Source organism: Mesocricetus auratus, unplaced genomic scaffold (assembly GCF_017639785.1).
Source record: "Mesocricetus auratus isolate SY011 unplaced genomic scaffold, BCM_Maur_2.0 Super-Scaffold_100044, whole genome shotgun sequence".
NCBI classification, from domain to species: domain Eukaryota; kingdom Metazoa; phylum Chordata; class Mammalia; order Rodentia; family Cricetidae; genus Mesocricetus; species Mesocricetus auratus.
The window spans coordinates 1,456,636-1,482,923 of record NW_024429221.1 but is presented as its reverse complement, the minus strand read 5'-3'; the positions used below and the strand labels follow the sequence as shown (position 1 = coordinate 1,482,923).

General features: G+C 44.5%; 1 protein-coding gene across 4 annotated transcripts in view; it reads left to right on the top strand.

Moving 5' to 3' along the window:
• Nucleotides 1-9,194, top strand: part of Deup1 (deuterosome assembly protein 1) — a 67,249-nt gene extending 58,055 nt beyond the window's left edge. For all 4 annotated transcript variants that reach the window (XM_040735260.1, XM_040735261.1, XM_040735258.1 and 1 more), the window contains 2 exons: nucleotides 5,088-5,202; nucleotides 8,400-9,194. In XM_040735260.1, the coding sequence (XP_040591194.1) occupies nucleotides 5,088-5,202; nucleotides 8,400-8,576 (292 nt within the window). In that variant the 3' untranslated portion in view covers nucleotides 8,577-9,194. The remainder of the gene's footprint in view (nucleotides 1-5,087; nucleotides 5,203-8,399) is intronic.
• Nucleotides 9,195-26,288: the final 17,094 nt, after the last annotated feature.

The following is a 26,288-nucleotide window of genomic DNA, read 5'->3' as shown; positions in this document are numbered from 1 at the left end:
TCCACGCTTAAAAGTGAAGTCGCGGGGCTGCAGAGATGGCTCAGTGGTAAGAGCACTTACTGCTCCTCCAGAGTTCCTGGGTTCAGTTCCCAGCACCCACATCAGATGGCTCACAGGCGCCTGTCACTCCAGTTTCAGGGGAGTTGACTCCCTCTGACTCCCGCCAGCACCTGCATCCCAGTGGGGCCCATTAGCCCTCACAGGCAGGTGCCCACGCATACACATGGAAACAAACAGGCCTCTTAAAAAGTGAATTCGTGATTCAGATTCTTATAGCATGAACCACGAAGACACTAGTAATGGGTACTAACCAATAAGGAGCCGAACACAGCACACTAAAGGCTTCAAGCCTGGAGACGGTGCAGGCCGCAGACGGTGAAGCTTCTGTGAGTGTGAGGAGTGAGGCTGTGGAGGCTAGCGGTAGATGGCGGCTTCTTGCCCCTGCCTAGGACATCATCCCACAGCCCAGGAGGGCCTGGAGAGGCGGCATGGGCCACATGTGAGAGGCCTGCATGCTCTAGACAGGACCTCATGCTCCATGAGGAGTCCAGCCTCCCATCCAGGCAAGATGAGCCGGCCATACTTAGCGGCCCTGAAGCAGGGCCTATGGGAAAGCAGTGAGACTTGTGAGTGGATATCAAAAGCTTTCTGCAATAATTTTTAAGCCCTCTTTAAACAGATAGGTGCAGCATTTTGTGCAGGGTAGTTTTATGAAGTGTTTGAATAGCTATGTCCTAGAAGGGCTTTCAGCTATAAAGATGATTTAAGCCAAAGCACTTTACTTCATAATATAGTTTTTTCCTTCAATCTCAATATTTTATTGATCTTATAATTTTAAAAAAGTTCCTATATAAATCTTAGTAATTAGGGCTGTAAACCATCTCCATACATTCACAGCAAAATGGATAATTGTGATAATTAGTAGATAATTTAGAACAAATAATACTTTATATAAAATCTCTGCACAACTGAGATTGCACACACACACAAATACTTTATATAAAATCTCTGCACAATTTGAGATTACACATACACACACACACACACACACACACACACACACACAAAATCTCACATTTCTCAGATTACATCTATAATTGTCTTGTTTTTTCCACCCCGAAATGTAGACACTAGGCTCAGGCCAGAGATGATATGCAGGTACATTATACGATTGTTACTGCTCAGTTTGAACTGTGAAATGTTTCATCTATTGTTCATATCATAGGCCGTGTTATTTCCATTTAATTTGCTCTTCTGTTTCCATGGTAATTATGGTGTGGGATAATGGGGGGAAAGGTTTATCTCAAGCTAGTAAAACTGGGATACATGTGTTTGTTTCTCTGTGCTGATCTGCAGGCACCTAGTGCCAAGCTTCATGGCATCTGTATGCACAGACTTAAAGAAATCTGCATAAGAAGCAAGTCTGCATGGATCAGACTTTGGATGAGAACAGAAAAATACAGTGTGGGTTTTTAAATTGTATCAAAACATTACTTTGAAAATGGTTAACACCTGTGGGAAATCTGGGTTATTAATAAGGATAAATAGCTTTCAATTAAAGGGATTTTTATGTTTTCATGGTCTTTGGTGATTTGATTAAATACAAGCCCTACTTTCGTGAAAGACATTTATTTAGTTAAACAGGCCAGGTGGGATGGTCTTCGGTTCAATTTTAAGGCTTGTTGTTTTGTTCCTTATTTGCTTATCTGTTCAGTGTTTTCTTACTTACATCTTCCAATATTTTAGCACAAACAGTAAATTCCATAGTGTGCTTTTCATCCTCATTGTGGGGTTCGACCTCAGGAAAATTTGGACTTCAGTTCAAAGTTACCAGTTCCTAGCAATTCTCATTTTTTAAAGTAAACAACTGTTGTCAGGTTGGACCAGTTGGTACTAGATAACCAACTGGTTTTTTTCCATCCACTTTGGCGTGTCCATTGGTGTCATCCTTGCGAAGTTCACAGGTGGACAGTCACGAGGGTGAGACTTTATGGGTGTAATTTCTGACATTCCTCGGAGGGACCGTCTCACAGCAAACACAATCCTCTGGCTCTTACAGTCTTTCTGCTCTGTGTTCTGCAGTGTTCTCTGAACCTTAAGTTCAGGAACTGTATTTAATGTAGATGTAGCCACCGGGGCTGGCTGGACTCCACAACTGGACATTTTGACTAGTTATGGTTTTCTATAATGGCGTCTCTCTGTTGTAAAGAGAAGTTTCCTTTCTCAGGGGTAAGGACTGTATGCTTACCTGTGTGTATAAGGACACATGTTTCAAATGTAGTTGAAACTGTGCTCGTTTAGCAGAATTGTGGGTTCTTCTCCAAGATCCATGACTTCACTAACCTTGGGTAGCTGGTTAGGTTTCTAGTTCCAGGCATGATTATCCTCTTGTTGAGTGCATTTTAAGTCCAGTTAGAGAGCTGTCAGTGACTGCCAAGGCTCTACTGTACCTGTAGGGTTCTAGTGCCATCCTGCTTGTTGACGGGGTTCATAGTGTCATAGCCATGTGGGACTACTGATTGCGTCCCTCCTTTGGAATCTAAAGTAACATTAGACAGGCCGAGATGGTTGTATTTAGGAATACATACATTTGCATAAGGAGGAGGGGCATATAGGAGGGTTTGGGGGGAGAAAGGGGAAGGAGGAAATGATGTAGTCATACTGTAATCTCAAAAATAAAAGAAACAATTTTCATGCAGTTAAAACCAATGGTTGAAGATGGACTGGTGACTCAGGGGCATATGTAATCCCACACTTAGTGAGGATGGGGTGCCAGGGGGAGGCAGGGGCACTGAGGCAAGAGGACTCAAGTTCAAGGAGAGCCTGGGGAGACCCTGTCTCAAAACAAAAACAAAACAAACAACAACAACAAAACCATAAACAGAGACAGGGTGTAGCTCAGTGGTAGGGCAGTTGCCTAGCATTCTTTGCAAGAATCTGGGCTCCATTCCCTAGTGCCAGAAAGAAAACGGGAAAGGAAATGAGCAGGTAAATAACTTTACATTTTAGCTTCTTCATTTGTAGTCACATCCACCTTGGTGGGCTTTTTTGAAGACCAAATGGGCATCAAGATGATCCCCGATGTTTACTGAGTGTCCAGAATGCAGCGTGCATCATGTTCTACAAGTTTTACATGCATTGGCCTCCACCTGTCTTAAGAACCCTTTCTCGTGAGAGAGAGAAAGTCGGAGAGAACAAACACATTAAGTGAGCCAGGTGCCTGGGAGGGCACCAGTGGGAAGCAGGCTGCAAGTTAGCGACTCGGAAGGAACTGGTTACTACAGCTGCGTGGTACCACACCCCCAAACCACGATTCATTGTGAGAGCTGTGAAGTACAGCAGAGGACTTCAGCATCTCTCTTAGAACTCCACGGGGCAGTGGTGTTCACTGTTTTGAGATTTCTGTCATCTTGACTTCAGTTCTTCTAATGGCCTAGAAATACAAAAGAATTAGGAGGAATTAGAATTAGGAAGGCTGAGGCCGTCCTGGCAATCACTGTGTTTCATGCTTCATATAACTCTACATTCCAAGTTTTTTAAAAACACTTTTTTATTATATGTTTAAATTAGAAACAAGCTTGCTTCCCATGTCAGTCCCAGCTCCCTCTCCCTCCCCTCCATGCCCACTCCCTCCCCCCACTCCCCCAGCCCCCCACCCAATCCCCACTCTATTCCCCAGGGAGGGTGAGGCCCTCCATGGGGGATCTCTAGAGTCATTTCATTCTGGGGAGGGCCCGTGGCCTCCCCAAAGTGTCCAAATTGAGAGAGCATCCCTCATTGTGGGATGGACGCCCAAAGTCCATTAGTGTGCCAGGGATAAATATTGATTTACTGCCCAAAAGCCCAATAGATTGCCTGAGTCTCCTCACTGACACCCACATTCAGGGGGTCTGGATCAGTCCCATGCTGGCCTCTCAGCCATCACTCTGGGTTCCAAGATCTCCCCCTTGTTCATGTCCACTGTTTCTCTGGGATTCACCAGCCCAGTCTTGACCCCTTTGCTCATCAATCCTCCCTCTCTGTCACTGGGTTCCAGGAGTTCAGTTCAGTGTTTAGCTGTGGGTGTCTGCCTTTGCTTCCATCTGTCACTGGATGGAGGGTCTAGGATGGTATGTAAGATAGCCATCAAAATCATTATCAGGGAGGGGCATTCAAAGTAGTCTCTCCACTGCTGCTTAGTTTGCCAGTTGGTGTCATCCTTGTACATATCTGGAGTTCTCATTAGTGCCAGATCTCCCCTCAAACCTAGAATGACTCCCTCTATTATGGTGTTTCTCATTCTGCTCTCCTCTATTCTTCCCCCAACTCAACCTTCCTGCTCCCCTATGCCCTCCTCTCCCTTCTTCTTGTCTCCCTCTTTTTTTCCTGGCTCCCTTTCCCCATCCCCACCCTGTGCTCCCAATCTGCTCAGGAGATCTTGCCTCATTCCACCTTCTCTGGGGTACAATATATATCTCTCTTAGGGTCCTTCCTGTTTCCTTGCCTCTCTTGCAGTGGGATTGCAGACTGGAACTCCCATAATCCATGTCTAAAATCCATATATGAGTGAGTACATACCATGTTTGTCTTTTTTGTACATTCCAAGTTTTTAAAGTGAAGTTGGGATTATTCAGAAAAACCATTTGTTTTTCAAAGAAACACCCAGACAAACTCATCCATTCAGTTGGTTCTCCCTAACTAAACATCCAGGAAGTGAAAACCTTCAGCTACACAAACATGTCCTTTGGTGGATAGTTGGAATGAGAGAGGCCTCGCATACCGGAATATTTGGTCCCCAGTTGGTGGAACAGTGTGGGAAGAATTTGGAGGTGCAGTCTTTCTGGAGGAGGTGTGTCACTGGGGTGGAGAGAGCTTTGAGGTGTTTCGAAAGACTCGTGCTGTTACCAGTCAGCTCTTTACTTTGCGGCTGTGGATAAAGACGTGAGCTCTCGGCTGCTCTTTCACTTGGCCGTCGTGGACTCTGACCCTTTGAAACCATAAGTCAAAGTATGCACTCCCTTTTATAAGTTGCTTTGGTCGTGGTGTTTAAACGCAACAGTAAGGATACTTAAGAATGACACTGACATTGATTTCTTCTCGTCTTTTAGAGTTGGCCAAGACTGTGAGCTGAACAGAACCCTGGCACCACCATCACCACCTTTGCCATTTCATGCCAAAGAAATGACAAGTCCCCTGACTAGTGACGAGGACGTTTTCCCTCTGGTGAGTTTCTAGAAGCTGATTTTTCCTTTAAGGTAGACTGTTCAATACTGAGACCAATATAGGGAAGGGTAGAATAGCTTCTCTTTCTTTTGTTTGTCTTATTATCGTTGTTTTGAGACAGGGTTTCTCTGTATAGCCCTGGCTGGCCGGGAACTGACTAGGTAGACCAGGCTGGCCACAGAGATCCACCTGCCTCTTCCTCCAGAATGCTGGGATTAAAGTTATGTGATACCATCTCTGAAATAAGACTGTAGGCTGCTCTACAGGCCATTTGACCACACCTATCTCTAGAAGAAAACGAAAACCTAAGACCCCACCAAGAATCCTGGTGATGCCTTTTAGTTTTTTTGTTTGTCTTCATTTTTTAGAGACAGGGTCTCACTCAGACTCAGGCTGACATAGAATTCGCCATGCAGCCCAGGCTGGCTTTGATCTTGCAACAGTCCTCCTGCCTCAGGTTCTCAGGTGCTGGGTTTACAGGCATGTACCACCAGACCCAGATAGGTGTTAACATATAGTAACATGTATAAACTGTGCATGGCCATGTGCTGAATCATTCCAGAGAGCATCAAGGTAAGCGCTAAAGCCCTGAGACAAAAAGGGTCAGCCCAGGAATGCACACCACTTCCAGGGAGGAGAAAACTCTGCCCTCTCCAATGTGAGAGGCACCCAGGGAGGTTTAGCTGCAACCAAGAGGCTTCTTGGTGTCAGTGAGGTGTGGCACATCTCCTGGGCTCTGCTGGCCCACAGAAGTAAGCTAAGTAGCTCTCAATGAGAAGGCCACTCTGCTATTGGGCCCATACATAATATCTTCTGGAGTTGCCAGAAGAACAGAAAATGGAACAGGTAATATCGTCCATCTGCTAGATGCTCTGTGACATCCAGGGCTCACAGCATGGAGTAGTCTACAGACTATTCAGGCTTCTTCTGCAGGAGACACAGCCTTACTCTGGTCTTAAACACCTGCTACATGACTTTTCCCCTGAGGCTTATGAAATGCACAAGGCATTCTCTCTGCTGGAGATTTTCCTAGAATAAGATTTACCGCTCATCTAACCCCAGTGGCGGGACTTCTGACCTATCCTGAACCCACGATGGAACTCTCCTTTGTTCTAGGCCTGTCAGGCTTCTGTGATGCCCATTAAGGCATCAAGGTGGTTCTAGCCAAGAGCACGGAACTTCAGTGCACATTAACCTGTGCTCTGCATGGATACCCTTGCCTGCCCCACACAGCCTAAGAGGATGCCAAGCCCCCGAGTCTTGTGTGGGGCTTTGGTTCACGCTCTGAAGTATGTGTGTCGTTTCCAGTCTTGGGTTCCTCAGCTTCACTGACTTCTTGCTTGTGTTAGTAGGCAGGCATGGTGTTTTGAGTGTCCAGATGGACAGCGTTCATTGGAATTCACTGCAACGCATCATTAGCACAGGCTGGGACAAGGAGGTGTCAACAGTGTCCATCCCATGTACAAGACAACTGCTCTGACCCTCTTTGCCCTGGATATTTAGAAAGAGAGTCTTTGACCCATCAGCAGCAGACACTGCATGCTCACAGCTGTTTCTTTAGACTCACGGAGAGGCTGTACCCAGTACAGAAGGTGCAGCTGGGATTTCACACCTGATCATGTCTGCAGGGCTCTGCTGTCACCTGCTGTGATCCTGAGTTTTCATAGACTGATGAACTAAGCTTATGACCAGGCTCACTTCCATACAGCTGCATTCTTCTTGACAAATAAAAAATAAAGAAGAATGAAGGCAGCCAGGTGCATCGGTGCACACCGGGAATCCCAGCACTGTGGAGGCTGAGACCCGAGTCATCCTCAACTACAGTGACTTCCCGACAAGCCTGGGCTGCCTGAAGCACTGTCTCGGAGAGCAATGAAGAGGAAGAAGGGTAGATAAGGGAACTGGAAAAGTGGTGTAATTTTAAATAATTTTATAATGTTTAAATAAAACTAAGGTCCTTTATTCCCTAATTTTTGTGTGTAAATATACACTAAACACATCACAAGCTGTGAAGTACACCACATCTCCCAGCCACCTACACCAGGCATCACTCGCATTTCCTCTTTTACTAAGCTTGCCTAGTGAGGGAAGACTGCAGTACCATCACGCACACACACACACACACACTCATTCACACTCACACACATATACTCACACACTCTCACACACATACACTCACACACATTCACATACATACACACTCACACACTCACACACTCTATCACATACACACTCACATGCATATACTCACACACACTCACTCACACACATATACTCACACACTCTCTCTCACACATGCTCATACATACGCTCACACACATACACTCACACACATATACACATTCACACACATACATACACACTCATTCACACTCACACACTCATTCACACTCACACACATATACTCACACACTCTCACTCAAACACACATACTCACATACACTCTCACACTCATACACACTCACATACACACTGTCTCACACACATACACTCACACACATTCACACACATACACATACTCTCTCACACTCACACACGCTTACACACTCTCACACACTCACATACACACTGACATACTCACACTCTCTCACACACTCACATACTCACATACACTCTCACACTCATACACACACATACACACTGTCTCACACACATACACTCACACACATTCACACACATACACATACTCTCTCACACTCACACACGCTTACACACTCTCTCACACACTCACATACATATACTCACACACTCACATACACTCACTCACACACATTCACACACATACACACACTCTCACACACTCACACACATTCTCTCTCTCTTTCACACACACACACACACATACACACACAGGGCCACCTCCAGCAGGATGTCCATCTTTACCCAATCTGCTCCATCTTTACTCCAGATCTGAGACTTGCCTATGTTTTGGATTTCTTGTCTTACAAGTGACCACATGTGTCCTGCTTGGGTTACTGGTACCTACATCCACCCTGGATTTGCAGCTGGCCACTGCAGTTTTCACCTCTAGAGCTCTTTAATGGTGTGGTGGGTTTCTTGAGCAGAGGCTACATTGCAAAGGGAGGACTCTGCCCACAATTCAGCACTTTGTCAAAGCCGCAGGGTTGACTGTCAGGGAGGTGCATGCCTGAGACTAAAGGCTCTGACCTGATCTCTCTTTTCTCCCTTCTCTTCAGTCTCCACCAGATATGTCCCTCCCGGCCTCCCTGGCTGCGCAGCACTTCCTCATGGAAGAGGAGAGGCGGGCCAAGGAGCTGGAGAGGCTGCTCAACACGCACATCGACGAGTTGCAGAGACACACCGAGTTCACACTCAACAAATACACCAAGTTCAAGCAGAGCAGACACGTATGAGCTTTGCACCTTTTCTGTTTGCTTTCTCTCCAGGCAGCCTCATGAAACTGAGAACTCACTTGGTAAGGCAGCTAGGAAGCAGCCTGTGTTCACAAGGCTGTTTGTTTCTGCATTTCACGTTCTAATTGTCCTGTTAGCATAGAATAAGCATGGATAGCCCCAAAGCCTTTCTCTCCTGTCTAAGGAATAGTTTGGGATTAAAATGAATTGGTTCTGATTTTAATCATGTATGCTAAAGTCCCATTTCCTGTGTAACAGGCAGTGAGAAAGGGAAGCATTCATCTCTAAACATAAGGAAACTAAGCGTTGCCCGTCGGTGCTGGGCACAAAAACTCAAGGACTTCTAAAAGTAAAAGATGTTTAGACAGATACATCGAACTACACAAACACCCTAAGATTTGTTTAGAAGCGAAAGGATATGCCTTTGCTGTTTTACATCCACTTACGTAGCGTCTCTGCCTTAACGTCAAGGATTTCTGAATGTGCACGGTGCACAGTAAAATTTGCCGTGCCAGACAGCCATGCTGGTGCAAAGACACAGCGCACAGGGCCTCACGCTGCCTCCATCTCCTGTGTAATCACCCCTGTTTGTAAGACAATAAAGACATGCAAAATTCAGTTGCTTGACAGGTGTCCAGTTTCTACAGAGGCAACAGCAAGAAAATGAACGATGAAATTCACATAACAAAATGACACTCTGATATCTTGTTCTTTAAAAATGGAATACACACACATGTACTACATCAGAGTGTGTAGATACTATGAAGAACTCAAGGTAGGAGCACAGCTTTTGTGGTTTTCTTTTTAAAGAAATAGTGTCAACATACTGAAAGAGAAACCCTATGTCCTTGGATAACGAGAGTCGTTTTTCACGTGAACTATACAAAACGGCATCTACTTTGGGTGGCATTGCCGTCTGTGTTTCTGTAGCTCCTGATATTTCAAAAGCTTTCCATGGTAGTTAAACTACTATAAAAGTCCCACAGGCTGTGGTGGCTTTAACAGGATTTCTCACTGTTTGGGAGGCTTAGAAGTCCAAGATCCAGGCACCGACTGATTAGGGGCTGGTGACAGCCCAGTTCCTGGCTTGGAAACAGTCACTTTATTGTTGCCTTCTCATGTGTCATGAGAACAACGATTTCTCTCATAAGGAGGATAATCCATTACCTCCATGAGACGCCACCCTCATGGGCTGACGCCTTCCTGAAGACTCCTGGTGCATCTCATTGAAGGCTGGGAATTCAACATACACATCGGAGAGAAATACATTTATTCTATATAAAATATCCTCTCATGGACCTGGAAGCCAGATCAGTAGGTAACGTGCTTGCCTTATACACACAGGATCTGAGTTTGGCCCCTAAAGCCCATGGAAAGAAGCTAGCTGTGGTGGCTGCACTTGTAATCCAGTGCTAGAGAGGCGGAGACAGGCAGATCCCCCAGTTTACCGGTCAGCCAGCTGAGTCTAAACGGGGACCTCCATGCCAATGAGAAACCGAACCAAAAAACATGGTAGAAGATTCCAGAGGAATGACATCCGTGGATGACCTCTGTAGTGAGATACCCCCCCCAACACACACACACACCTGTAGCGGGCTTGGGGGCGTGGTCAGCGCTACAGGTGCTGGAGGTAGATATCTCATACAGACCTCTAGACACCACACATATGCAGGGGGGGACGGGGGCAGGAGGCAGCACAAGTACACACACACACACACACACACACACCACAGCACCATTTAAACTTAAGAATTTGATGTCAACAAAATGAGTATCTGAAGGGTTAGCAAGGTGCCTCAGCGAGAAAGAGAACTTGTTGCTCAGTCATGAGGACGTGAGTCCTCTAAGTGCCCGTATAAAAAGACAGGGCATGACCATACATATCTGTAAGCTTCATGCTGTGTGGGACAGAGACAGGAGGATCATTGGGGCTTGCTGGCTGAGAGCCCAGCTCCCTGTCCCAAGGGAATGAGGTGGAGAGTGACCGAGCAGACACCTGATATCACGCTCTGGCCTCTGCACACGTACACACATATCCACGCACACACACTTGCAAAACAAAAACCATAAGTACCCTGTATTAGACAGGATGTACAGAGGAAAAAGTCTGGATTCCAGACTCCTGGCTCTCATCACAATATCACTTCCTGTAAGCAGGCAGATGGGGAACAAAGACATATGCAAAACATCACAGAGCCCTAACTGGGCCCACAAAAACCCCTGTGGGGAAAACCATAGGGTTTGTAGTACTTTCCTGTTAGTTTCTATGGGCACAATGAAAACAGAGCCTTGGTCTAACGTGCTGTAAGCCCTGGGGCTGATCCTGCACTGCACAACAAAAATCAAAAGGGCCAAAACGGGAAGCAAATATAGAAAAAAGGCTTATCAGTGTTATCCTTAGAAGATGGGGGATTGTTTGTGTAGAAATGGGGCCCATGACCAAACTACCATGAGCCCATCTGATCCTGTGTACATCCCTAAAACAAACACATGCTTAGAAAGTTTAAACACACCTTCACCACATCCTAAGTCCTGGACCACTCGAGTCTCCTCGGGGCAACCTCACGGATGAGCCTTGTCCACTAAAATCAAGATCTAGGAGACAGTATTCTTCGACCTCAGCAGTGAGGAGAGCGGAAGGGTGAGTCCTAAGGCCCAGCTGCCTCTGTGCACGGTGCCTCAGCTCGTGAGCAGACTTGTATTAAATCACCACTTGAGCGCTCCACTTAGTATCAGCTTTATTTAAACCATGTTTTTCATGGCTCGTTCGTTTGTTTTCTTAACACGAGAGTAAACTTAACTTTGTTTCACATGAGGTAACTAACGGTCTGCCAAGATGGGTCAGCAGTTGAAGCACTTGCTGCAGGAGCCTGACGACCAGAGTCTAATTCCCAGGAGCACGCAAAGGCGGCAGGAGAGGTCACACTGCAGGAGGGTATCCTCCAACCACCACAGGCAGGCTGTGGCGTGTGCAAGCCTGCACACACACCACAAATAATGGCTCATTTAAAACAACTAAGCTTCTTCTCACTTACCCATCAGTTAGTGTTTGTTTAAGTGTGATGACCTGTAGGATTAGTCTGTTTAGCCTACGGTGGCAAAATACCTTAGACCAGACGACGTGTAAGTAACCAGAGTTCACTGTGCACGGCTCCAGAGGCCGGTTACGTGGAGACGGAGGCAGAAGTCAAGGGATGCTAAAGACTGACAGCAAGCCATGGGCAACCAGGAAGGAGGCCTGAGCCCGTCTTCTTCCTCACAGCACTCTGTGGGAACCCTGATTTCAGATGTTCAGCCCTCAGGCCCCAAAGACAATGAATTCCAGCTGTTTGAAACCACAGGCTGCTGCAAACCAACATCCTCTCGTATCCCTGAACTACAGAGGGAAACCTGGCAATGTGTCACACTAAAAAGCCTTTGCACAATCCCCCTCTCGGTAGGCAAAGACAAGAAGACTAGTCCAGTCAGAGAACACAGACAGCCGAGTCTCTGACAGGCCACCCCCTGTAAAAGCTGAGGCTCTGATAGGCCATCCACCAGACAGCTGAGTCTCTCATAGGCCATCAACTGAGGAAACTGAGTCTCTGATAGGCCATCAACTGAGAAAACTGAGTCTCTCATAGGCCATCCACCTTGAGAGCTTCCTTCACAAGCAGGCCTAAGCAGTTCTAAGAGGGTAAATTAGTCACTAATCGCATAGATTAGCAAACAGGATAAGACTCAAATCTGCCGAATCTAGAAGCATAAAATCCAAACAAGGAAAGAAAGCCACAGAAGAATCAGGAGATAAACATGGAAAGCAATGACACGCAAAGCAGAGAAAGTAAAGAAAAATCTAAGCTGTCTCTGAAAGATAAATCAATAAAATTGACTAATCTATAGCAGGACTGACAAATTTAAAAAAGGAAGATGGGTGTAAATTACCAAAATGAGGCCAGGACAGATACAAACACAAATGGTTATCAGAAAACCAACTTAAAATGTACCAACTCCTTAAAACAAAATCATAAATCAGTATTCATCGGTCAAATAAAATGTTAAATCTAAAAAACCCCTAACACAAAATCATCCAGGAAATTTGGGATACTATGAATAGGAATAGAAGAAGAATCCCAGCTTAAAAAGAAAACCCAGAGAATATAACAAAATCATAGAAGAAAATTTTTCTTACCTAAGGGAACACTTTATAACCTACTTATAAAAGCACAGGAAGCTTACAGAACACCAAATAGATTAATCAAGCCAGAAGAAAAGTCCCCTGCCACATAAAAAATAAAAACACAGAACAAAGAAAGAATATTAAAAGCTACAAGGGAAAAAAGACAAAGTAACATATAAAAGCAGACCTATAAAAGTTAATACCTGACTTCTCAACAGAGACTCTAAAAGCCAGAAGGGCCTGGACAGATGTCTTGCAGACTCTAACAGACCATGGATGCCAACCCAGACTACTATACCCAGCAAAATTTCCAATCACTATATATGGAAAAACTAAGGTATCTCATGATAAAATCAAATTTAAGCTATATTTATCCACAAACCCATCCCTACAAAAGGTACTAGAAGGAAAACTCCAACCCAAAGAGGTTAATTATACCCACAAAAACACAGGCAATAAATAAACTCATACCAGAAAAACCCAGAGAGAGAAAACACACAGACACCACCACCACCACCACCAACAACAACAACAACAAAATAACAGGAATTAACAACCATTAATCATTAATATATTTTGATATCAATGGACTCAATTCCCCAATAAAAAGACACAGAATAACAGAATGGTTATAAAAACAGGATCTATCCTGTTGCATACAAGAAATACACCTCAACACCAAAAATAGACATTACCTCAGAGTAAAGGGTTGAGAAAAGATCTTAGAAGATCTAACTATAGCTAAAATACAAAAAGAATGCCAGTATACTCATTCTAATACATAGCAAAATAGACTTCAAACAAAAGTTAATCAAAAGAGATGGAGAAGGACATTTCATACTCATCAAAGGAAAAATCTACCAAGAGGAGACTGCAATTTTTAGTATGTGTGCCCCAAATGCAAGAGCACCTACATTTGTATAAGAAACATTACTAAAGCTTACATCACACATTGAACTTCACACATTAACTGTGGGAGACTTCAATATTCCACTATCCCCAATGGACAGGTTATCCAGACAAAACTAAACAGAAATGATGGAGCCTGCAGACATTATAAACCAAATGGACCTAACAAATATCTACAGAACATTTCACCCAGACACAAAAGAATGTACTTTCTTCTCGGCACCTCATGGAACATTCTTCAAAATTTACTATATACGTAAAGCTAGTTTCAAATTATACAAGAAAATTGAAATAACACCCTGCATCCTATCAGACCACCATGGATTAAAGCTGGATTTCAACAACAACAGAAACAGCAGAGGGCCTACAAACTCATGGAAACTGAACAAGTGTCTCCTGAATTACCACTGGTTTGAGGAAGAAATAAGAAAGAAATTAAAAACTTCCTAGAATTCAATGAAAATGAATTCACAACATACCCAAACTTATAGGACACAATGAAAGCAGTATTACAAGGAAAGTTCACTGTACTAGTGCCTTCATAAAGAAACTAGAGAGATCTCATACCAGTACTTAATAGCACACATGAAAGCTCTAGAACAAAAAGAAGCAAACATACCTAAGAGGAGTAGAACACAGGAAATGATCAAACTGAGGGTTGAAGTTGATAAAATAGAAACAAAAAGAATAATACAAGGAATCAATGAAACAAAGAGTTGGTTCTTTGAGAAATTCAACAAGATAGACAAAACCTTGTCCAAACTAACTAAAGGCAAAGAGGAAATATTCAAATTAACAGCATATTTGGGGCTGGAAAGATGGCTCAGCGGTTAAGAGCACTGACTGTTCTTCCAGGGGTCCTGAGTTCAATTTCCGGCAACCACATGGTGGCTCACAACCACCTTGAATGAGATCTGGTGCCCTCTGCTGGCATGTAGGCAGAAGACTGTATGCACAATAAATAAATGAAATATTTTTTAAAAAACAACATATTCAATTGCATAAAAATTGGAAAATTTAAAAGAAATTAACAATTTTCTACATAGATACCACTTACCAAAGTTAAATCAGAAAAACAACTTAAATAGACGTATAAGTATAACCCCTAAGGAAATAGAAGCAATCATTGAAAGTCTCACAACCAAAAAAAGACAGGGTTAGATGGTATTAGAGCTAAATTCTACCAGACTTTCAAAGAAGAGCTAATGTCAATACTCCTCAAATTATTCCACAAAATAGAAACAGAAAGAATATTGTCAAATTCATTTTATGAGGCCACAGGTACCCTGATAACCAAACAACACAGAGATATAACAGAGAAAGAGAATTACAGATCAATTTCTCTGATGAACATTGATGCAAAAATACTCAATAAAATACTTCCAAACCTATCAAAGAACACATCATAAAGTTCATCCACCATGATCAAGCAGGCCTCATCCCAAAGATACAGGGATGGTTCAACATATGAAAATCTGTCAATGTTATCCATTATATAAACAATTTGAAAGAAAAAGAAACACATGAGCATCTCATTAGATACTGAAAAAGTATTTCGCAAATATCCAAAACACCTTTATAATAAAAGTCTTGGATCAATCAGAGATACAAGGAACATACTTACACATAATAGCAACAGTCAACATAATATTAAACAGAAAGCTAGTCAAAGCAATTCCACTAAAATAAGGAACAAGAGGAGGCTGCCCACTCTCTCCATATCTATTCAATATAGTACTTGAAATTTTAGCTACAGCAGTAAGACAACTGAAGGACATCAAGGGGATACAATTTGGAAGGAAAGAAGTCAAGTATCATTATTTGAAGATTATATGATAGTATATATAAATGACATCAAAAAACTCCTATAGCTAATAAACACCTTCAGAAAAGTGGCTGGATAAAAGATAAACTCAAAAAGAATGAGTAGCAAGCTGGGCGTTGGTGGCGCACGCCTTTAATCCCAGCACTCAGGAGGCAGAGGCAGGCGGATGTCTGTGAGTTCGAGGCCAGCCTGGTCTACAGAGCGAGTTCCAGGACAGCCTCCAAAGCCACAGAAAAACCCTGTCTCGAAAAAACCAAAAAAAAAAAAAAAAAAAAAAAAAAAAAGAGTAGCCCTCCTGTATATAAATGATAATTAGACTGAGAAAGAAATGAGAAAAATAACACCCTTTTCAATAGTCACAAATATTAAAAAATATCTCAGTGTAACTCGAACAAAGCAATGAAAGACCTCTATGGCAAGAACTTCAACTTATTGAGGAAAGATTTTGAAGAAAATGGGAAGATCTCCCATGTTCATAGATCAATATGATTAACATAGTAAAAAAATGGCCATCTTACCAAAAGCAGTCTACAGATTCGATACACTCCCCATCAAAACTCCAACACAACTCCTCACAGATCTTGAAAGGACAAGTCTCAACTTCATATGGAAAGACAGAAACCCCAGGATAGCTAAAACAATGCCGTACAATGAAAGAACTTCTGGAGGTATCACCATCCCTGATTTCAAGGGGTGTACTACAGAACCCTAGTAATAAAAGTCACACGAAATTGGCATGAAAACAGACAGGTTGATAAATCAAACCAAACTGAAGACCCAGACATAAATCTATGGACACCAGATTTTAGATCAAGAAGCCAGAAATAAACAATGGGGAAAAAGAAAGCATCTTCAATAAATGGTGCTGGTCTAAGTGAATGTCAGCATGGAAAGGAATGCAAATAGATCCATATCTATCACCCTGCATAAAACTAAGTCCAAGTGGACCAAATGCCTCAACGTAAAACCAGATACACTGAACCTGATGGAAGAGAAAGTGGAGAATAGCCTTGAACGCATTGACACAGGAGACAAATTTCTGAACAGAAAATCTCACACGCGTGAAGATCAATAACTAACAAATGGGACCTCATGAAACTGAAAAGCTTCTGTAAGGCAAAGGACACTGTCGAAAGGACAGAATGTCAGCCTACAGAATGGGAAAAGATCTTCACCAACCCCACATCTGACAGATGGCTGATTTCCAAAACTACATAAAGAACTCAAGAAACTAGACATCAAAAAACCAAATAATCCAATTTTAAAATAGAGTATAGATCTAAATAGAATTCTCAACAGAGGAATTTCAAATAGCAGAGAGACACTTAAAGAAATGTTCGTCATCCTTAGTCATCATGGAAATACAAATCAAAACAACTCTGAAATTCCATCTTACACCTATCATAATAGCTAAGATTTAAAAAAAAACAAAAAACAAATACACAAGTGACAACTCATGCTGGAGAGGATGTGGAACACTCCTCCACTGCTGACAGGAGTGCAAACTTACACAGTCACTTTGGAAATCAGTATGGTGGTTTCTCAGAAAATTGGGAATTGATCTACCTGGGGGAAAGACCCAGCTATTCCAATCGTGAGCATATACCCAAAGGACACTCTACCATACAAAAAGGACACTTGCTCAACTGTGTTCATAGCAGCTTTATTTGAAATAGCCAGGAACTGGAAACAATGTAGATATCCATCAACAGAAGAATGGATAAAGCAAATGTGGCATTCGATAGGCTGTGTTACTGCCGGTGCCATATAGACCAGAGTGACATGTGCTGCCAACTGGAGCCATGGTGCCATGTTTGGGTCTCTTTGGCCCAGCTGCATCAAGGGTCTGTGTTGATGTCCGAGTCTCCTATTGCCATTGGGAGCTGTGTGGACGCCAGGAATGTAGACCCCCACCAAGGCCATATTGGTGTCTGAGGGCCTTGTAGCTGCTGAGGTATGCTAATCTGAGTGACCTGCACTGCCAGTCAAAACCACGGTGACATCCTGTTCCAGGCTGCTGGCAGAGACCAGGTCTGTGTCCATGATCCGTCTGCAGTTGGGATCTGTGTTGATATCCATGGCCCGTGTTGCCACCAAGGGCCACTTGAACATCTGGGGTCAGGGCTGCCACTTAGGGCCATGTTAGTGTCCTGCCCCTCACCAGCTGCAGCACAAGAGAGAGCATCTCACCTGGGCAGTACAATAGAGCTGGCCCTTTTGACAGGGGCACAGGTCATCTGGCCTTGAGAGATCTGGCACCACCCCCTTATCTGCTTGCATCCCCTACCCCCTCGCTGCCTGTGGCAGGTGGGGGAGCTGGCCCTGAGTTCGTGCGAGTGGGAGAGCTCGTCCTGGTGCAGCACACAGGAGGGGAGAACGGACGAGCCCTGCACCTCCCCAAGGCAGCACAGTAGAGCTGACCCTATTGGTGGGGGTGCAGGTAATCCAGCCCTGAGGGTGGGAGAGCTAACCCCACCCTTTTCATCTGCCATGTGGTGGCATAGGTGAGGAAGAGAAGACCTGCCCCCTCACCCCTTACCACCGACAACAGATGGGAGAGCCGGCCCTGCTCTTCACTGGCCACAGAACACGGGAGAATGGACCCTGCATCTTGCCTGGACAAAAGAGTAGAGCTGACCCTGATGGTTTACATGTGGGTGAGTTGGCCCCGAGAGCATGTGAGCAGGAGAACTGGTCTCACTCCTCGCTACATGCTGCATTTGGGTGACAGTCTAGACTGCCAGCAAGCTCCAGGTTCAGTGAAAAGAGAAACCAAAACAAAGACAAAACTAACATACAAAAGAAGAAGAGGAAAAGGAAGAGGAAGAAGAAGAAGAAGAAGAAGAAGAAGAAGAAGAAGAAGAAGAAGAAGAAGAAGAAGAAGAAGAAGAAGAAGAAGAAGAAGAAGAAGAAGAAAGAGAGAGAGAAAGAGAAAGAAAGAAAGAAAGAGAGAAAGAAAGAAAGAAAGAAAGAAAGGACAGACTTGGTGTGGACAGCGTTGTGTGACACAGAGAGTCACACAGTGTACCCTTTAGTTCATACACCTTGTGTTTATTGTAATGAGTGATTGGTCTGGTTCGAGGCCTCCGGCTTCTTCTATACCCTTGACACTGGGCCCTCACTGGGGCTCCTCTTGGATATCCTGTTGTTGCCCTGTGTCGTGGAGATCCTGAAGCTTTGGATCTGCAGGTCCAGTCCCTTCACATATAGATCGATGGGTACCTGTGTTCATCTTTCTTTCTCCTTTTTTTAATATAGTCTAGGACCTCAGCCCAGGGAATGATCCCATCCACAATGGGATCATCCTGCCTCAATCCATCTAATTGAGATGATACTGACAGGTATTCCCAAAGGCCCTTGTCCTGAGATTCTACTTCTCAAGTTAACAGTTAAGATTGACTTTAGGAATATTCCCACACAAACATGCCCAACAGACTCTTCACGAAAATGTTCACACTATTCAGAGGAGGGATGGCAGCCTTTCAACAAATGCTGGAGGAATAGGACATCAAAAGGGAAAATGTGCAAATAAACTTTTTATTTTTTCAAGACAGGGTTTCCCTGTGTAACTTTGGAGCCTGTCCTGGAGCTAGCTCTTGTAGACCAGGCTGGTCTCAAACTCACAGAGATCCACCTTCCTCTGCTTCCCAAGTGCTGGTATTAAAGGTGTGTGCCACCACTGCCCCGCTTTAAATTAACATTTTATAATTAGTAAATAATGCAATTAATAATTGTACGAAATAGATCGTGTGATGGCATAAGCCTTTAATCCTAGAACTTGGGACTTTGAGGCAGAAAGGTTCTGAGAAGTTGACCAAAGTCAGCCTGAGCTACCTTGTGAGACTCTTGTCAAAAAGCAACAACAAAAGATGGGGGTTAGGGGATGTCTGTTAGTAAGATACTTGTCATGAAAGTATGGAGATCTGCTTTCAGAGCTCCAATAGCCATGTGAAACTCAGGCATGGTGGCTTGTGTCTGATATCTGCATGGTGACAGGCAAAAGCTTAGAGCAGCTGGCCAGCAATCTAGGCAGTCAGCAAGCTCCAGGTTCAGTGAAAGACTCTGTTTCCCCCAAAATTAGGTAGAGAGAGACAGAGGGAGACACTCAACGTTGACCTTTGGCCTCTAGACATGAGCACACAAACATACATGCACATACCACATACACACACACACAAATCATGGATAAATATGTGAAGCCAGGGCCAGGCGGTGGTGGCACACGCCTTTAATCCCGGGAGGCAGAGGCAGGTGGATCTCTGTGAGTTCGAGTCTGGGCTGGACCAACAGCCTCGAAAACAATACAGAGAAACCCTGTCTCGTAAAAACCAAAAAAAAAAAAAAAAATATATATATATATATATATATATATATATATATATATGTGAAGCCATAAATCTTTTCAGAAAAAGCCTAAGATAAAGACTTTGGGATTCACAGCCAGGCAGGGTTCTGAGATGTGACAGGAAAATCAAAATGCATAAAAAGGCAAATTGGTAAGTGGGGAGCTTCCAAAACCGAAAACATTTGTTCAGCTAAAGGCCCTGTTAGGAGGATGAAAAGAAAACCTACTGGGAAGTATTTGCAAATCACATAGCTGACAAGAACTAGTGTCTAGAATGTATAAAATTCTCTGCAAACTCAACAGCAAAACTGCCAGCAACCCAATTAGAACACAGCTAAGAGACATGGAGACCCGTTTTACCCCACTTCACTGAGGAGAATCCAGGGGTGGCAAGTAAAGCCCATGGGGGAAGGCTGAGCATTAGCCACTCAGGAAATGCAAATTAAACTCTAGGAAGAACCAAGACACTGGCATCAGAAGAGCAAAAGATGAAAACGCTCAAAGGCTAGAAAGGCGGCTTGGAAGGTTACAGCACTTGGGGTTCCTGCAGCCGAGCGGGGTTCAGTTCCCAGTACCCACATGGAAGCCCACATCTGTAACTGCAGTCCAGGGAATCCAACACCCTCCACAGGCACCAGGTATGCATGTGACATACATACATACATACATACAAACATACATACATACAAAATGTTCATATACATAAAATAATAAAATAAATCTAAAATAATTTTAAAAGAAACTTCTTAAATAATAAATTTTTAAAAGGAACTAAAAATGAGGGGAAAAGTGATGATTCAACAGCTGGCAAGATCAGAGACAATCTGTAACTCATCTCAGTAGCACCAATGCCAGGCAGGCTACCCTCAGACCCTCATGACAGGTGTAAGGAAGTTAATCCTGGGGGACTAGATAAGGGGTACACACAATCTCTGTGTGATTTCCTACAGTTACATGTGAATCTACAGCTATAGCAAAATAAAAGTTTACTTAAAAAAAAAACAACTATTCTTGGTATATCCCAGCCGTTCAAACAGGTGGCGAGTTCCATGTGGTGCACAGAGTGTGGTTTTCTCTAGAGCTGAGTGCAGACAAGAAAGGCTCTACTCACTAAATGGTGGTGCTGGAGAAAGCTGTCCCCTGGCTATGACGCCATTGCCCTCTTGACTGCTCAGCAGCTGTGATTACCTGCACAAGACCCACTCAAGATTAGACCCGCGAATGTTCCCTCATGGACAGTGAGGGGCTCGTGGGGCCTCTCCCCTTCTTGAAGATACAAACTGGTAAGTGGAAAAGAGAGGCAATTCTTCAGCGGTGTAACCACCGATGAGTTGCCCACACTCCTGTAAATAACTTCTCAGCTGAGCTCCTGCAAGCATCATTCGGAGTCTTCTGGGTTCCTTGTAATCACACTGTGGTTTAATATTTGCACTGTGAATTCATCTCACTTCCTAGCCTTCGCATTCAGTCATTTTGATGACAATTCAGCAGGGAAAAAGAAAGCTTCAGATCATTTAAAGTATCTGTATTTAAGACACCAGAGAGGTGACTCTGTAGCTGAGGGTGCTTGCTGTACAAGCTTGAGGACAAAAGCCGGAAGTCCGGCACTCGCGTGAAAAGCTAAGCATTTGCGCGCATGCCTGTAACACAACGCTGGAGGGAGGAGGCAGGAAAACTGCTTGGGCTCGCTGCCGCCAGCCTAGCTTGTAGGGAAAAGGGACCAGTCAAAGAAACACACTTTGGCCCTGCAACCAGAGCCAAATCTGACCCTAATCCTGTGTAAAAAAGTAACCAATCCCAGAGCAGAGCTCTAGCCAATCTGAGCTCAGCATTGAAATCGGACCAATCCCTACCCTGGAAAAACTTCCCCAACCCCAAGAATCCCTATATAAACCCTGTGTATGTTCAGCTTGGTTGGTCCAGCTGCCTTCCAACAAACCACTTTGGATGAGCTTTGGGTGAAGATCTTCTTTTGTGGCTGCGACAGAGCAGAGGCGACCCTGGGCAGAGCAGAGCAGAGCGAGCAGAGGCGACCCTGGGCAGAGCAGAGCAGAGCGAGCAGCGCTGTAACACTTGCTGGGAAACCTTCCTTGGCAGAGCCGAGTTGTTACACTCCGCTCCCCGCTCCCCACTCTCTGCTCTCCAGGAGCAGAGCTGAACTGTAGCAACTTCGCCTGAGAAACCTCCTGCCTAGCAAAACTGCTACACTAGGCGAACATCCCCAGCTGGAAGACCCTGTCCTGCCGGAGCGGAGCTGACACACCGGAGAAGCCTTTCTCTGAGGCAAGGCTGTAAGCTGCCAAGCTTACTGCAACCTGTGTTGGTCCTTGGCTCCCGAGCTCCAGGATACCTTTCCACCTGAGCTGTGTAACACTCAGTATCCTTGGCTCCCGAGCTCCAGGATACCTTTCCACCTGAGCTGTGTAACACTCAGTATTCTGTGACTCCCGAGTGCCAGAATACCTGACCCACTCCTGTTCCAATCTGTCCTGACCCATCCCGAAACACTTACATAGCTTATTTAAGCTCTCAGCAAAATAGCTGCGTGTCCTCCATATCCTGCCCAACAGCCACCCTAGCCCTTTGGACACCAGCCTGCTCCAACAGGTGTGCAGTGCCAGCTCAGGGTTCCATTGCCATGCCTCAGACTGGCAATGCCTAGCATTTTAAACGTACTCCTTGACCGTTTCAGTGCGGGGAATGGTGGCCTCTCTACTCAGATCCCTTGTCCTCTTTGCAATTGACTCATCTGTTTTCTTTTCTTTTTTTTATTGTTTACACTTTTAAGGCTATCTATACATTTATTTAAAAGCAAAGTTTCTCTAATGAAACAATCTTTTTAAAAATATTTTATCTTTAAATTTAAATTAGAAACAAGGTTGCTTCACATGTCAATTCTAGGTCCCTCTCCCTTTCCCTCCCCTCCTCCTGAGCCCTCCCACCAACCCTCCCCAATATCCCCCCATTTCCCCAAGAAGGGTGAGGCCCTCCATGGGGGTGTCCAAAATTTAAGTTAGAAGCAAGGTTGCTTCACAAGTCAATTCCAGGTCCCTCTTCCTTTCCCTCCCCTCTTCCCGTGCCCTCCCACCAACCCCCCCCCCAATATTCCCTCATTTCCCCAGGGAGGGTGAGGCCCTCCATGGGGGTGTCCATAGTCAGTCATTTTATCCAGGGCAGGGCCTAGACCCTCCCCTGAGAGTTCAGGGTGAGAGCCCAAAGTCCATTTGTCTATCCGGGATAAATACTGATCTACTGCCCAAGGCTCAATAGATTATCTAGGCCTCCTCACTGACACCCACATTCAGGGGGTCTTGATCAGTCCCATGCTAGATTTCCAGGCATCAGTCTGGGATTCAAGAGCTAACCCTTGTCAGGTCAGCTGTTTCTGGGGGTTAAACCAGCCCAGTCTTAACGCCTTTGGTCGTCGGTCCTCCCTCTCTGTCACTGGCTTTCCACCGCTAAGCACTGAGCTGACTCATCTGTTTTCTTAAACATTTGAGTTGAGTTCCCTACATAATTGGGATGTTAACCCATTATGAGATGTATACTTTGCAAATCTATTCTCTTACTCTGTTTTTGGGCTGTTCACTGTTTCCTTCATTGTGCATGAGAGTTTTGCAACCTCAGTTTGCCTGTTGTTACCCTGAGGTCCTTACTCTAAGAAAAACAAAAAACTGAACCGTCCTGTCCAAACCAGTCATGCTCTCTCTGTCTACTGACCCTGCACAGATGCAGAGGCTAACAGAGCCCCTTCACTTCCTCACACACCCACCCCAGGCCAAATAGGCTGCTTGCATTTCTACTTGTCTTTCAGGTTACCCTTCATCCTATCTGTAAGCTTTATTCTATAAAATCCTAGTGGAAGAGTAAAAGACAGACTTCCTATGAGTCCTCTTACTTTCCTTCCCACTTCCAACCTCTGCCAGCTCTTCTTAAGCCACAATCCCAGAAACATGACCCTGGGAGGGGCGATTCTAAATTCCAGTGTAAATTCTCTTGCTGTATTTTCTCTATTTCTCTCTTGAATGCTTGAACTGCATAGTCATAATTTCCCCCATAAACTGTTCGTACGAAAACAGCCTTCAACTGTCCCACACTCATAAAGGCTTCTGTGTAACTATTTTATATGTGAGTTTTCACCCACCAGAATGCACATCCCATAAAAACAGGATTAAAAACAAAGTGTTTTCTCACTGCTAGGTAACCAGCCCGCAGCTGCAGCACTGTGAGCACCTGAGAACAGAGCTCAACCAGGAAAGGGCCAGGGACTCTTGCTCCATGCCCATCTGTCTCCAACACCCACCACAATCTAATTTGGGTTTCCAGTGAACTGGTCAAGGTGATTTCACGTGATCTCGCTTAGCGCTTGTTGAAACTTCTGAATTGTAGATTTATGTTTTTCACCCAACTTGGAAACTAAGCCAATTTTTAATTATTGTTTCCAGGTGCGTGTTCTTAATACGTACATTTCCTGTTGAGGGAACATATTGCTTATATCTATTTATCTACCAGATCAAGCTGACTACTTTTATTATTCTGATGTTCAGTTACTTGAAGGTAAATCATTAAAAAAAAACAATCAAAGCAAACATATCTTCCTGCAGTCCCCTCAGCAGTCATTGGCTTCACATACATTTGAGGCCAGGTTATCAACCGACACATCTTACAGCCGCACCATGCTTGTTATTGCCCGACTAGAATTTTACCCCTTGTGACACATCCACCTCTTATTTGTTTCATTGATGTTACAACTGTTGCCATGGTTTCTGTTGATGTATGCTTACCTTATCTCTCCCCATCTTCTCATTCTCCATTTTTTTTTGTACATTTCTGCTTTATGTATGTCTTTGTAGGTGTAACTAAGTCTTTGAAAATCCAGTCTGGGAGGACAGTGTGAGGTGAGCCGTAGTACCGCCTTGCTTTGCCAGTGATTTTGCAGTGGTGGCCACACCCAGTGGGTGTGGTTTCAGGTGTGCAGACTGACCCCTTATAAGGTAGAGGAGGGGCTGGCTCCCTCTCTTGATCCTCCTGCCTCCTCCTTCAGCAAACCCTATGGGCAGCTTGCACCATCACAACCGGCTCAGGTCCTTTGTTTTGTTTTCTGAAACAGGGTTTCTCTGTAGTTTTGGAGCCTGTCCTGGAAGTCCCTCTGTAGATCAGACTTGGCCTTGAACTCACATCGATCCGCCTGCCTCTGCCTTCCAAGTGCTGGGATTAAAAGCATGCACCACCACCGCCCGGCTTGCTCAGTTGATAGAGCAGGAGACTCTTAATCTCAGGGTCCTTGGTTCAAGCCCCATGTTGGGTACTAATTGAAGGCAGGGTTTAAATGAGTCCACCAGACCCGAGATAAATGATAAATAGGTGTCTATTAGGGAGGCGCTTACACAGATAAGAGTAAATAACAATGTGGTCTCCCTGCTCCAGAAATTCTCTGCTCTTCAGATGCTCTCACCAAAACACAAAAGAGCGAGCCAGCCCCTCCTCTCCCTTATAAGGAGTCACGTCTGCACACATGAAGTCACACCCATAGGGTGTGGTCACCACCGAAAGTTCACTGGCAAAGCAAGATGCCACTACAGTGGGCATCTTAGTGTCTTTGGATTCCAAGTGCAGAAAATGAAATGGGAAAGCCCGGTTTTCAAGCAGCCAGAGACAGTGCTGGAAGCAAAAGTGTTTCAAAGTAGGGGAGTTTGCAAAAGGTTCTCTGTGGTGATGTATTACTTGTGATTTATTAGAGCTTGCCTGAGGATTCAGAAAGCAAAGTCAGCCATAAGCTTTAGAGGTCAGGCAGTGGTGATACACACCTTTAATCTCAGCAGCCACACTAGTCAGCCATAGAGACAGGTAGTGGTGGTACACACCTTTCATCGCAGGACTCATGAGGCAGGCCAACGGAACTCTGTTTGTTCAAGGCCACCCTAGCCTGCACAAGAGTGAAGATTAACAGAGCTCACGCCTTTAATCCCGGCACTAGAGAGGTATAAAACAGAGGAGCAGGGTCTTCAGTAGTCAGTATCAGACACTGACTCTCCAGCCACGCTGAGGAGAGGCAGCAGTCTGAGGCTTGGTGATTGCTCATGGAGACAGGATCAGCCTCTTTCAGTCTGAGGTAAAAGCAAGAGCTGGTGACTTGACTGCTTTGCTTTTCTGATCTTCACCTTGGAGCTTGAATCTCAATATCAGTCTCTGGGTTTTTAATTATTGTGCTACTGATCTCATAGCAGATTTTCTTAATTTATTCCATTCTGAACCAGCTGGTAACGTGAGACCCAGGTCTAATCCCAGGAATGTAACAGGCCTTCTGAAACAGCCAGGTAACCAGTACTGGAAAAGGAATATTCAAAAGTTGGGGAAAAATGTTCTGCTGGGAGAGTTCAAAGACAGATAACTTTTATGAAACAGCAGGGAGGAAAATGCCAAGGGAAGTCTAGAGGCTTAGCTGGAGTCTTACCAGTTTTACCAAGCATTCAG